Source organism: Poromitra crassiceps, assembly GCF_964638095.1.
Source record: "Poromitra crassiceps genome assembly, chromosome: 27".
Classification (NCBI taxonomy): Eukaryota; Metazoa; Chordata; class Actinopteri; order Beryciformes; family Melamphaidae; genus Poromitra; species Poromitra crassiceps.
Genome location: NC_139650.1, coordinates 19,430,993 through 19,444,339, shown reverse-complemented (window position 1 = coordinate 19,444,339; position 13,347 = coordinate 19,430,993). Strand labels below are relative to the sequence as shown.

General features: G+C 43.5%; 1 protein-coding gene across 1 annotated transcript in view; it reads left to right on the top strand.

Annotated features, from left to right (window-relative positions):
* Positions 1-13,347, top strand: part of LOC310799084 (uncharacterized protein) — a 303,168-nt gene that overhangs the window by 209,655 nt on the left and 80,166 nt on the right. Inside the window, exons 9-11 of the mRNA XM_083661645.1 lie at positions 881-1,054; positions 1,932-2,105; positions 11,963-12,136. Coding sequence (XP_083517771.1) covers positions 881-1,054; positions 1,932-2,105; positions 11,963-12,136 — 522 coding nt within the window. The remainder of the gene's footprint in view (positions 1-880; positions 1,055-1,931; positions 2,106-11,962; positions 12,137-13,347) is intronic.

Sequence of the window (13,347 nt, the reverse complement as noted above, 5' to 3'; positions counted from 1 at the left end):
CCACCAATCATTACATAATGTTAGGCAAACAACAGATGACTAAAATCGATCATAATCAAAGCTTCTACTCTAAGAAATTCTGTCAAGGCGCTCCTGAGATGTTGTGTTACAGAGCTTGGAAATTGGGTGTGTGAGGTCACAGTGATCTTGAACGTTGACCTTTAACCATCAAAATCTAATCGGTTCATCTTTGAGTCCAAGTTAATGTTTGAGGCAAATTTGATGAAACTCCGTCAAGGTATTCCTGAGATATGGCATTAACAAGCTTGAAAATGGCGTTTCGAAAGGTCACAGTGACCTTGAACTTTAACCACGAAAATCTAATCAGTTGATAGATAGAGTCAAGGCGATGTCTGAGGCAAATTTGATGAAATTCCATGAAGGCATTCCTCAGATATCGCGCTAACGATCATCAGACGTACGTACGGACGTACCTATAGTATGTACGGAGGGACGGACCGACGGACGGACAACCGTCGCCTGAAAGCACTCACCCCTCACTGGTCAGATGACGATGACGATCTGATCTTCTGCATGTTTTTTTAATGGGGGGGGGTTATATACGGAGGAACCCCCCTGGGGGAGCACGGGGAGAACATGCAAACTCCACACAGACAGAAAGGCCCTTACGACGAGATACCCCACCTGGGCAGTAGGCACTGAAGATATGGGGGGGGGGGACACAACCACAGCGCCCACAGTGTCCCAGGCGAGAATCGAACTCAGGACCTTCTGACTACGAGGCGACAGCTCTACCACTGAGCCACCGTGCCCCCCCCCTACACTGGCAAAAACAAAAAGCACTTTATCAAAATGTGACGTGAGTACTAAATGGAAAACATTTTAAAGTTGTTTGTCTCCATCACTAATTCTCATGCAGACTGAGTGGCTGTCAGCTGTCAGAGAGAAGCTATGAAGCTCTGGCCTCACTTCTCAGTTCCCAGTCCTCCACTCTGAGAGAGCTGGACCTGAGTAACAACAAGCTTCATGATTCAGAGATGAAGCTGCTTTCTGCTGGACTGCAGAGTCCACACTGCAGACTGGAGACTCTCAGGTAAGATCCATTCACAGCTTTCCTCATGTGATTTGACACGGTGATTCCTCCAAAATAAGGTCCCTACTCTCACAACTCTCCCAGGTCAGTATTCCTCAATTTGCAAGTTTGACATCAGGACTCCACAACATTTTACATTGTAATTTTCATTGAAAATAAAGTTAGGGTTTTCCAGAATGTGTTTTGTCCTGACCAACATTCATACATAGCTCTGAACCTGGAGGACTGAGATAAGATCCATGCTTTGATCTCATGTCATTGTGAATACTTAAACAAATAGTAAAGCAACGTTAGGTGCTGCTCAGTTATTTTCACTGTCTGCACAATGAGGTTATCGTTTCACAGCACACTGTGGGATATGTCACTAATCATAGTAATGTGAACGTTCACAATCACAACCACCAATCATTACATAATGTTAGGCAAACAACAGGTGACTAAATAAATGGTTAATGATAATTGAATGACATCAATAGCCAATGAGCTGCATTGAGTCATTCTGGTAAGAAATTCACGGTGCATCATGAGAATACGGCACTTTAATTGAATTAAATTAAATTGTCAATTGTATTACTAATGTATCAAACTTGGGGAGTGCGCTTAGCGGGACCCGATGGAGTGCCGAAATCATGTGCAATTTGGCATAGTGCCACCTACTGGCAACACAAAAAGTGGTTTATCTCAAGAACTGTTCATCCGATCGACTTCAAACTTCAAGATTGCGCTGCTGGGAACCCGACAGAGTGCAGTGCCTAATTGAATGCTATTTGGCATAGCACCACCTATACTGGCAAACACAAAAAGCGGTTTATCATTTATGAGTGCTAAATGGAAAACATTTTAAAGTTGTTTGTCTCCATCACTAATTATCATGCAGACTGAGTGGCTGTCAGCTGTCAGAGAGAAGCTGTGAAGCTCTGGCCTCAGTTCTCCGCTCCCAGTCCTCCAGTCTGAGAGAGCTGGACCTGAGTAACAACAAGCTGCACAATTCCGGGGTGAAGCTGGTCTCTGCTGGACTGCAGAGTCCACACTGCAGACTGGAGACTCTCAGGTAAGATCCATTCACAGCTTTCCTCGTGTGATTGGACACACTGATTTCTCTAAAATAAGGTCCCTGCTCTCAAAACTGTCTCAGGTCAGTATTCCTCAATCTGCAAGTTTTACATCAGGACTCCAGAACATTTTAGATTGTAATTTTCATTGAAAATAAAGTTAGGATTTTCCAGAATGTGTTTTGTCTTGACTAACATTCATACACAGCTCTGAACCTGGAGGACTGAGAGAAGATCATCCATGCTTTGATCTCATGTCATTTTGAATACTTAAACAAATAGTAAAGCAACGTTATGAGTAACACTTTATAATTACTATACACTATAAAGTGTTATATTAGTATATTAGTATTATTAGTATAGTATATATTAGTATAATCATTAGTAAATACTTAATTCACCATGAACTCATAATTTATCAAGCATTATTCATACATTACTAAGCATTAGTAAGTCATAAACACAGTTATACACGTTTTATTCCCGATTAATAACCTAATCTGTAATGTGTTTAATGATTGTATTCTCATACTTTGTAAATGATAGATTCACCATTTATAAACAAGTATCATATCAATTACAAACCATTCATTTATGAGTTGTTAATGGTTCATAAGATAATTTAGAAAATGTAAGTAAAGTAATGATTATCACTTTTCAAACTGAAACCCCCCCAATTCTCCTATTTCCCCAGATCCTCGAAACTCACAATTGATCCCAAGTGAACTGCCCCATCTGCAAAGCCTTAGGGGAGTAACCCCACCCATCTACTGTTTAGGGATAAATAATTATTACACCGTTGACACTTAAAAACCTATAGAAATACACAAAAATGTAAATTTCACCCACTTCCCGAGGTCGTAGAGACTCATCAGAGACGGTTTCGTTGTAAAGCCCATGCTCACTTCCTGGATAAGCGATGAAAATTTCAGAAAGATCCGAGCGTCGGTTCCAGAGTTAAGAATGTTCTCCCCATCATGCAATTCTAACTCTCTTAACTCATTCAGGGCCAGTTTAGGACTGCCAATATTTAGCACAGGCCAAAGATTTTCATAATTGTTGGTCATCTTTCAAGACCCACAGTAAATTATCTATTAGCACCAGAGTGATTTGCAATACCTCAAAATGAAGATGTACGTCTCTGGGTTCACCAGGAAAAAAAAAGTGAGCTTTTAGCATGTTCTGTACTCTACTTATAGCCATTTATATACACCCTGTTTTCACCAAAAAGGTCTCTTTGAGAAGGCAAATAGGAGAAAAAGGCATTTTTGTAAAGAAGACAATCTCAGTCAGATCTCGCTCTCAATTCTTTTATTTTGAACTGTATTGACATCAGACATGTAAATACTATTCGTTATGATACAAATGACAAAAAAAAAATATATATATATACACATGAAGTGCTTTTTTTACATTCAACAATGCAGTTTACTCAGTGTGAGTGTGAATGTGTGTGCGCGGGGCCCATGTGTGTCTCTTTAGATTACATTTCGTCATTTAGCAGACACTTTTATCCAAAGCGACTTACAATGTCACATTGTCAACATTAGTGGAATCAACTGTGGAACATCATCTACACAGATACACCCTTGCAGCAGTAGAGTAAAACATCAATGTTTTTTTTTTTTGTTGTTTTTTGTTTGTTTTTTGTTTGGGGGGGGGGGCGTTTGGGGTGAAGAAGGGGGGGAAGATCCTAGATGGGGGGAGGGGGTTTGGGGTGGAGAAGGGGGGGGGAGATGCTACATCAAAAGGGTTAGTTCAGGAGGGACTCAAGTGGAGCTTGAAAAGGTGAGTTTTTTTTCAAAGGTGGACTCACTGAAAACTAAAATAAAAAGTTGAAAAAAGAAAAGAAAAGGAGTTTTCAATCTTCGGCGAAAGATGGGCAGGGATTCGGCCGTCCTGACCTCAGTGGGGAGTTCGTTCTACCACTGAGGGGAATTTACTCTATGTCACAATATATCGTCCCACAATATATCGCGATATCAAAACGTGACAATATATATCGTTGAGATGAAATCTCATATCGCGAGAAAAATAAGCTGAACATGGTGGCACTGATCTGCATCTGATTGCATGCTCGCTCTCCTTTTCATTGCTTTGTTTGAACAGACGAGGGACGTTACAGACACTGAGGATGAAAATGGTGAAATTACTCAAATTAGCGTGAAGGATGCCCCCTCAACTTACAAATCGATCGCAAAAAAATCGTCCTGACCTCAGTGGGGAGTTTGTTCTACCACTGAGGGGAATTTACTCTTTATGTCACAATATATCGTCCCACAATATATCGCGATATCAAAACGTGACAATATGTATCGTTGAGATGAAATCTCATATCGCGAGAAAAATAAGCTGAACATGGTGGCACTGATCTGCATCTGATTGCATGCTCGCTCTCCTTTTCATTGCTTTGTTTGAACAGACGAGGGACGTTACAGACACGGAGGATGAAAATGGTGAAATTACTCAAATTAGCGTGAAAGATGCCCCCTCAAATTACAAATCGATCGCAAAAAATATCGTATCGTATTGTTATCGTGAACCCAATATCGTCTATTGTATCGTATCGTGAACCTAGTGTATCGTGACACCCCTAGTCTTTATAGTTCAGAGTGTCATGGTAGACCTCAAAGCAGGGGACCCTGTACAAGGGGATGCGGCAGAAGTTACACTGGAAACGTGTCTCCTTTCTGTTGTTGTTGGCCATACACACCTTGCATCGCTTTGCTGGGTTGTCATTGTTGGGGGTGGGGTCATTCCTGACAGGGAAATGCTTTGCCAGGTTGGCAGACAGCCTACTCGGACGGTCAGCATATGGCGCTCTATGGCGCTTTGTGGCAGTGGTCCACGCCTGAATCAAAGACTCCTGGAATGCATACAGGGTCTGTACTGTGCCCTGTGGGTTTTTAGCTCTGTACAGGACGAAGGCGTTGTGGAGGCAGATTTGGAACATGTACATGACAAATTTAGTTGTCCATTTATAGGACTTTCTGATGAACGGATAGTACGAAATCATTTGATCCAGCCTATCAACACCGTTCATAGACTGGTTGTACTCTATCACACAGACAGGCTTCTCCTTCACCACCTTCCCCCTCACACCTTTCTTCCACGTCATGCCCTGTCTCATCTCGTTCTGGTGAAATGTGGATACCATTCTCACAACATTTGTGTCCCGCCATGCCAAGCACAGAACCCGGTCAGTGTGGAAGGCAATTCTGCCCCCTGGTTGCAGGGTGGCCTTCTCAGCATGGTGTACAGCTGGTGGTTCTCCTCTATGCTTTCGCAGTGTGCCACATACATGTGTCCCCAGATCTAGCAGGATATCACACATGTTTACAGAATTGTAGAAGTTATCCATGTACAGTTTGTAGCCCTGCTGTTCCAGCCCCAACAGGAGACCACACACTGTATCTACAAGAGATTTACCGTCTCCACAATAAGGCATCAAATTATAACAAAATCCTGTCTGGGACTCACATAACACATAACTTTTGATCCCGTAACGCACAGGTTTCTGTGGGTTAAAAACTTTGAAGCTCAATCTGCCTCTCCACAGTAAAGTTCCTTCATCTATTGAGATGTTCTGGCCTGGCTGGTAGAGTTCCTGGAACTTGTTCACTAGCATGTCTAAGACTGGGCGGACTTTATGCAACCTGTCATCATTGTTTCTCACTGCTGTGTTGTCAGTAAAATGCAGCAAACGCAGTATGATCTGGAACCTGTTTCGGGACATTGTCTTTCCAAAATAGGGGGTCTCCAGCACCTCGTTCGTGGACCAGTAACTCTCCAGGTCAGGCTTTCCAATGAGCCCAGTCAGGAAGAGGAGCCCTAGGAAGGCCTTCAGTTCAGCAATGTCAACAGGATTCCATGCATCGAGCCTGACACTCGTTGCGCCAGCCTCAATTGTCTGCTGTGCATATAGGTTGGTCTGGTCCACAACATACTGCAGCAGCTCTTCAGTAAGGATGAGTTCCAGGAAGTCCACTGGGTTGTCCGACTCCAGCGCAGCAGCACTGTTGAGCAAGCCAGGAACAGCAGTGAACGGGATGTCCTGTGGCTCCCACGGCACTTCATCCATGCAGTACCATTGCTGCTCTGGATACAGGATAGGTGTTATAAAAATATAGAAATACAAATACATTACTATAGCACACTCACACACACACAAGCTTGTAGATCAGCTATATTGGGCAAAGAGGGAAAATGAACATACCTTTGGTGTCTTTCTTTTTCCCCTTCTTGGGTTGCTGTCCCTCCATTGGCTCTCCATCTGCACCACGGCCTGTAAATAAAGAAATACATACATTACAATACAATTTACAACACACACACAACATGTATAATTGTGAGCTTGTAGATCAGCCATTTTGGACAAAGACACAAAAGAGGGAAACAAGATCTTACCTTTTGATCTAGGTTGTTTTTTCTTTGATGTGGGCTCACTGGGTTCTGCAACAATCAGCTCCTCATCTGAAATAAAAGCAACATATCCTCAGTAAACTATATAATCACATTTAGTACAGAGAGACAGTGTAGTGTCTCAGTAAACTATATAATCACATTTAGTACAGAGAGACAGTGTAGTGTCTCAGTAAACTATATAATCACATTTAGTACAGAGAGACAGTGTAGTGTCTCAGTAAACTATATAATCACATTTAGTACAGAGAGACAGTGTAGTGTCTCAGTAAACTATATAATCACATTTAGTACAGAGACAGTGTGGTGTACTAGTGTCTCAGTAAACTATACGATCAGTAGTCACACACACACACACACACACACACACACTGATGACATCATCACTGGGACTTTGTGCGTGAAGCTGGTACTGTCTGTACAATATGCATATATATCAACAACAAAATTACTCCTTACCGCGATCATCGGGGTCCTGTCGCATTGGGCTCCAGTCTTCTTCGCCCTCGACATGGACAACTGGCGGTGTGACCATCTCCTCTTCAGAGGAATGGGAGCTTGATGGCTGAGAGTCAAAGTCACTTTCCATGTAATCCCGGGGCGTCTTTGCACGGCGCAAATGCGCCCTGGAAAATGGCTCCTCCTGGGGAATCATGTCTGTTGTTGTGTTCTCCTCCTCGTCAGAAAGTTCTGACTCTGTCTCGTCTCGCAAATGCGCCCTGGAAAATGGCTCCTCCTGGGGAATCCTGTCTGTCGCTGTGTTCTCCTCCTCGTCAGAAAGTTCTGACTCTGTCTCGTCTCGTTCGGGCTGGGACACAGGAACGGGGTTGGCTTTGGGACCAGGCGCTGGAACCGGATCGATGGTGGTCACGGGTTTGACAACCGCAAACATCTCATCCAGTGTCCGCTGCCCAGCAGCAAGGCCAGCAGCAAGGCGAACAGCTCGGGCCCCGCCGCGCCGAGGGGCGATGCAGTGTTTGGTCTTTCCTTTTGCCTTCACCATGACTGACTAGACTACGACTACTACAACTAACTAACTAAACTATACTACAGACTATACTACAACTAACTAACGCTAACTAAACTGACGACTATAGGCTACTAGCTACTGTAATCTCTTCAACTTCAACTTCAACTCAACTCAGCACACTGTCACAACCGTACACAATGGCGTCTCTTTCCTACTCTGCAAAGAGGCAGCGTTTCTCACGGCTTTTGTCTTCTTGCCTCCTCCCCCATTTCAAAAAAACAGCTGCGGTATGTGTTTGATCGCGTGCTGTCGGCTACCCTTTGAAGGCAGGGACCTGTGTCTGTGTCACAGGGTGGGAAAGTGTTTGCTGCACGCGCTGCACTAATAAAAACAAAAACACGTCAAACACGTCATTGGCGGGGAGGGCTATTTCTGATAACACGTCAAAGACGTCATTGGCGGTGAATGAGTTAAGCCACTTCTTAACATGCAGTGGAATCCAGATTATAACCAGCTCCTAGCCGGTTGGCCTGCATGTTTAACAACAAGTAGCTGGCTTATGCGCACTCCCACGAATGCAGATCATAACCATCTCGACCGCTGGTAAAGGATCCGCTTTATAAGAAAAGCGGCTGTTGTTAAACACTGGCAGCTCATGATCCGGATCATGTAGCTGTTATTTCTGAGTGGGCGGGTGGTGGCACTTTACAAACCATGATTAATCAGTGATCATTATTTTCATGAATGGACGTAGCATTAGTTACGTGGCTGGATTATTTGGAAGAGAGCCAAATTAGGTGAGTAAACACATAAATTGAATTGTTTCGCTGTCCCCCATCTTGTTACAGTTTAAGGATTTTGGACCCAAGAGCAGACACAGAGACAGCTTCCAAGTTTTAACAGAGTTTATTGGAAAATAGATGGCTGGAGTGAGCGGCAGGCAGGCAGGCAGTTGCAGAGAGTTACAGCAGGTGAAGACAGAGACGAACCCGGGACTCTGCTCACAGCTGACAGCAGGGAGAGGAACCATACGACCTGAGCACAGGAGGATAGGCAGGCGTCAAAAACAGTCCACAGGAAAACGCAAGGAAACTTCGAGAGATATTCAAAAGAGATTAAAGCTCAGAGCTGGGAATAGCTACCACGTAGCGTAGGTGACTGAACAATCTGACGACGAGTGGTGGAAGAGCCGGGGTATTTAAGCAGGAGTCTGATGATTAGAAGATTGCTGCCAGCCATGCTGCAGAGCCCAGGTGTCAGGTGCAGAAACTCCACCCACTGTACAGAAACACTCAGGGGAGGGGGAACACATAGGGAAAGAGACAAACAAGACACAGACCCTGCTGCTTCCTGACACATCTGCCAGGTTAAAAAATGCAACATGATAGCCTACTACTATAGCCTACTACATAGGCTAAAGTACCTGCTAACGTTCACATAGTTTATTAATTAATTAATCGTTTGGGCAATCACTTATATCAACGAATTAAACGAGCAAACTCACGGTTTCCTCAAGTGCTGCAAACGGCTTGAATGGTTTGGTAGAGGGATCCCAACATGCTTCAGCTATTGCAGGCAGGCAGGTCCGGTGCATCACATCTGGCTGGGCTTCCTGCTGGAGCCATCCGACTGCTTCAGCTCATCCAGAACGCAGCAGCCCGTTTGGTGTTCAACCAACCAAAATTATCTCATGTCACTCCCCTCTTCTGTGACCTTCACTGGCTTCCCATTTCGGCTCGCAACAAATTCAAGACACTGGTACTGGCCTACAGGGCAGTCCACATGTCAGCCCCTTCCTATCTGCAGTCCATGGTCAAGTTCCAAACTTCTCATCGCTCCCTCCGCTCCTCCACCCGTCCACATCGCCTCGCTCCTCCACCGCTACGTGGGCTCAAAAGTTGCTCGTCCCGATCGCGACTCTTCTCGTCCCTGGCCCCTCAATGGTGGAATGAGCTCCCCCCTTCGGTCAGGACGGCTGAATCACTTCCAATCTTTCAGCGGAGACTAAAAACTCACCTTTTCAGGCTACACCAGGGCCCTTCTTGAACTAACATCTATAAAAAATAAAAAATAAAAACTACAAATGCTACATGTTACTTATTCCTTCTCAAACTACTTCCTACATGGTGCTAGTCTATCAAAATATCTTAGCTGGACAGACGGCTGTGGCTCAGTGGTTAACACTGTTGCCTCACAGCAAGAAGGTCACGGGTTCGAACCCCGGTCCGTCCCAGGTCCTTTCATGTATGTTAGGGTTAATACTCCTGTCAGTGCCCCTGACCAAGGTACTGGCAAAAGAACTGGAGTTGGTCCCCGGGCGCTGCACAGTGGCTGCCCACTGCTCCTAGTTCTAGGAAGGTTCCTAGTAGAGGATGGGTCAAATGCAGAGGATGAATTTCCCCAAGGGGATAAATAAAGGATAACTTAACTTAACTTAACTTAACTTAGCTGTCATTGATTGTGTTGCATAGTGGTTTTCTGTACTGATGACAAATTGTGATATTGTAAGTCGCTTTGGACAAAAGCGTCTGCTAAATGACGTAATGTAATGTGATGTAATGTAATGTCACAGAGGAGGGATGCAGCATGAAGTCAAAGGAAGGAAACTGCCTGCTTACTGCTGCGCTGGTAATGTTAATCCCATGTCAGAAAAAGTCTCCAGATTTGTCGCTAAAGTCAGTCTCTTCTGAGAAAGATTGTCTCCAGGAGGGTCTGAAAAGTTGTCTGGAGTTGGATGTAGCCAAGTATTGTGAGGCAGCCAGCCAGTGTTGTGACTGTGAGTGCGTCCAAGCTAACGCAGCTGCAGAGAGGAGCCTGGTTATGTCGATGAGATGAGCTGACTGGCTGACTGACAGCCTATAGAAATACATTGAAAACTAGTCAGATATGACTTGAATGCCACTTGTAAAATAAATCACCCACAGTGAATGACGGCGGTGCGACCGCTATTTTGACTGGGCGGCTTTATGTAACAAAGGCAAGCCTAAATTTTGGCACATTGCCACCCCTCGTTATTGCCTGACTGGTTGGAATGGATCATCCGTTAAAACAGCATGTTTTTTAATGGAGTTTGGTTACACACTCGCTAAAGCTGTTTCCATATCACATTTCTTGTTATCAATACACGCTACCACACCCCTCCCCCCGCCCACTGGTAGAGAGAATACGGACCATTTCCAGCTGTTTCTAAACACAGACTCCTCATGTCTAGAAAGGTAAAATATCCTGCTCTGGCTAGCCAGACAGACATGATCCAGACTTCATGTTTAGAAGAGGCTTTAGAGACACAAAACCCTGAGTGAAACACATCTCTCAGAATCACCCCCCTGGCCGTTTGGGCATTCAGACATCTGCCTCCATTGGTCAAGGCCAGCCCAGACCTTCTATCTCATTTATTACATGCTTTATAAGGCATAGATAGTCCTCACTTTAGATGAGCTCACATGAAATACTTAACTAATGACTAGTAAGTGAGTGTCAATAAGTGTTTATAAACCATCTATTAACACTCACTAACCATGTCTAAATCATATGTACAAATGTACACATAAATGTACACATGTACGTTATTTAATCATTTAGTTACACTTTCTAAATGATCTTATGAACCATTAACAGCTCCTATGTAAATGGTTTGTAATTGATATAATACGTATTTATAAATGGTGAATCTATCATTTACAAAGTATGAATATACAATCATTAAACACATTAGAGATTAGGTTATTATTCAGGAATAAAATGTTTATAACTGTCTTACTAATGCTTAGTGATGTATGAATAATGCTTTATAAATGATGAATCCATGATTAATTGTGTATTTACTAATGGTTTATTAATGATTTATAGTGTATAGTTATTATAAAGTGTTACCACATTGGGTGCTGCTCAGTGATTTTCACTGCACAGTGAGGTTATCATTTCACAGCACACTGTGGGCTATGTCACTAATCACAGTAACGTGAACGTTCACAATCATGACCACTAATCATTACATAATGTTAGGCAAACAACAGATGACTAAATAAATGATTAATGATAATTGAATGACAACAATAGCCAATTAGCTGCATTGAGTCAATCGGTTAGAAATCCATGGTGCATCATGAGAATACGGCACTTTAATTGAATTAAACTTAACTGTAAATTGTATTACTAATGTATCAAACTTGGGGAGTGCGCTTAGGGGGGCCTGATGGAGTGCAGTGCTGAAATATTGTGCAATTTGGCATAGCGCCACCTACTGGCAACACAGAAAGTAGTTTATCTCAAGAACCGTTCTTCCGATTGACTTCAAACTTGGGGATTGCGCTGCTGGGAACCCGACAGAGTGCAGCGCCTAATTTAATGCTATTTGGCATAGCACCACCTATACTTGAAAACACAAAAAGTGGTTTATCATTTATGAGTGCTAAATGGAAAACATTTTAAAGTTGTTTGTCTCCATCACTAATTCTCATTCAGACTGAGTGGCTGTCAGCTGTCAGAGAGAAGCTGTGAAGCTCTGGCCTCACTTCTCAGCTCCCAGTCCTCCAGTCTGAGAGAGTTCGACCTGAGTAACAACGAGCTGCACGATTCCGGGGTGAAACTGGTCTCTGCTGGACTGGAGAGTCCACACTGCAGACTGGAGACTCTCAGGTAAGATCCATTCACAGCTTTCCTCATGTGATTTGACACGTGATTTCTCCAAAATAAGGTCCCTGCTCTCAAAACTCTCAGGTCAGTATTCCTCAATCTGCAAGTTTTACATCAGGACTCCAGAACATTTTACATTGTAATTTTCACTGAAAATAAAGTTAGGATTTTCCAGAATGTGTTTTGTCCTAACCAACATTCATACACAGCTCTCAACCTGGAGGACTGAGAGAAGATCCTCTATGCTTTGATCTCATGTCATTGTGAATATCAATATCTGCAGTGTTCAAAGTAACATTTCCCCCCACTGACCCACTTGGCCAGTAGATCAGAGTTCTACTGGCCACTTCTCTATTTTAACTGGTAATTATCCCACCCCCATGATTTATCCATAATATGTAACACAGTTAAGTTCCCTTTAGATTTGGTTGATTTACTTTAGTTATTGATATCATTGCTGTCCGATGAAAACCACTTCAGTCCCGTTTTAATTATTTTTACTTTTTACTATAGCTGGAATATATCCATTCTCCTCTATCTACTAGTAGATTTTCACGTCTAAATGACCAATGAAAACTCCTCCCCTATACCTCCATCTGAACCCCTACATGCATGAGGAAATAGAGCCCAACCAAACGGCGCTGTATGAACTGGCTTTGTTTTGTTTGTTTCTGACATTGTCTGACATGAATAGATTAAAAAAAAAATCTTCGAATTGTCCCTGGGCTGCAAACTCATTTTAACTGTGGAGATCAAAGTGATTTCTGTAGAGAGTAATGTTAGCGTTACTGGCAGGCCCTGTTCCCCCGAGACACTGTTTCTAACTCGGCGTGAGAGCGCGCTCGAGGTCGCTGCTGGAGGTATGTGCGCATGGCCCTGTGCTCCAGACGGCGGGAGGCTTTGCGGAGCTGAACACCCTGGAAAAAGTGCATCAAACTCAGATTGATAATCCTCTAACATCATTTGAGCTTATTCAAGTAATATATTAATATTGTAACGACAGATATTACAAATATAATGTCTCTAATGAAGACGTGCCAACTTTGATGACGTGGGGCCCTATTCTCCCACAAGCCTTCGGCGTTAAAACGGGCCTTAAACGCAAAAAAACGTGCCTTGCGCCTGTTTTGGGACGATATCAATATGGCTTTAGGCTGCCAAATGCGCTTTAGGCCGAATGGGCGTGGCACAGTCCCAGAATGGGCCAAAGTGGG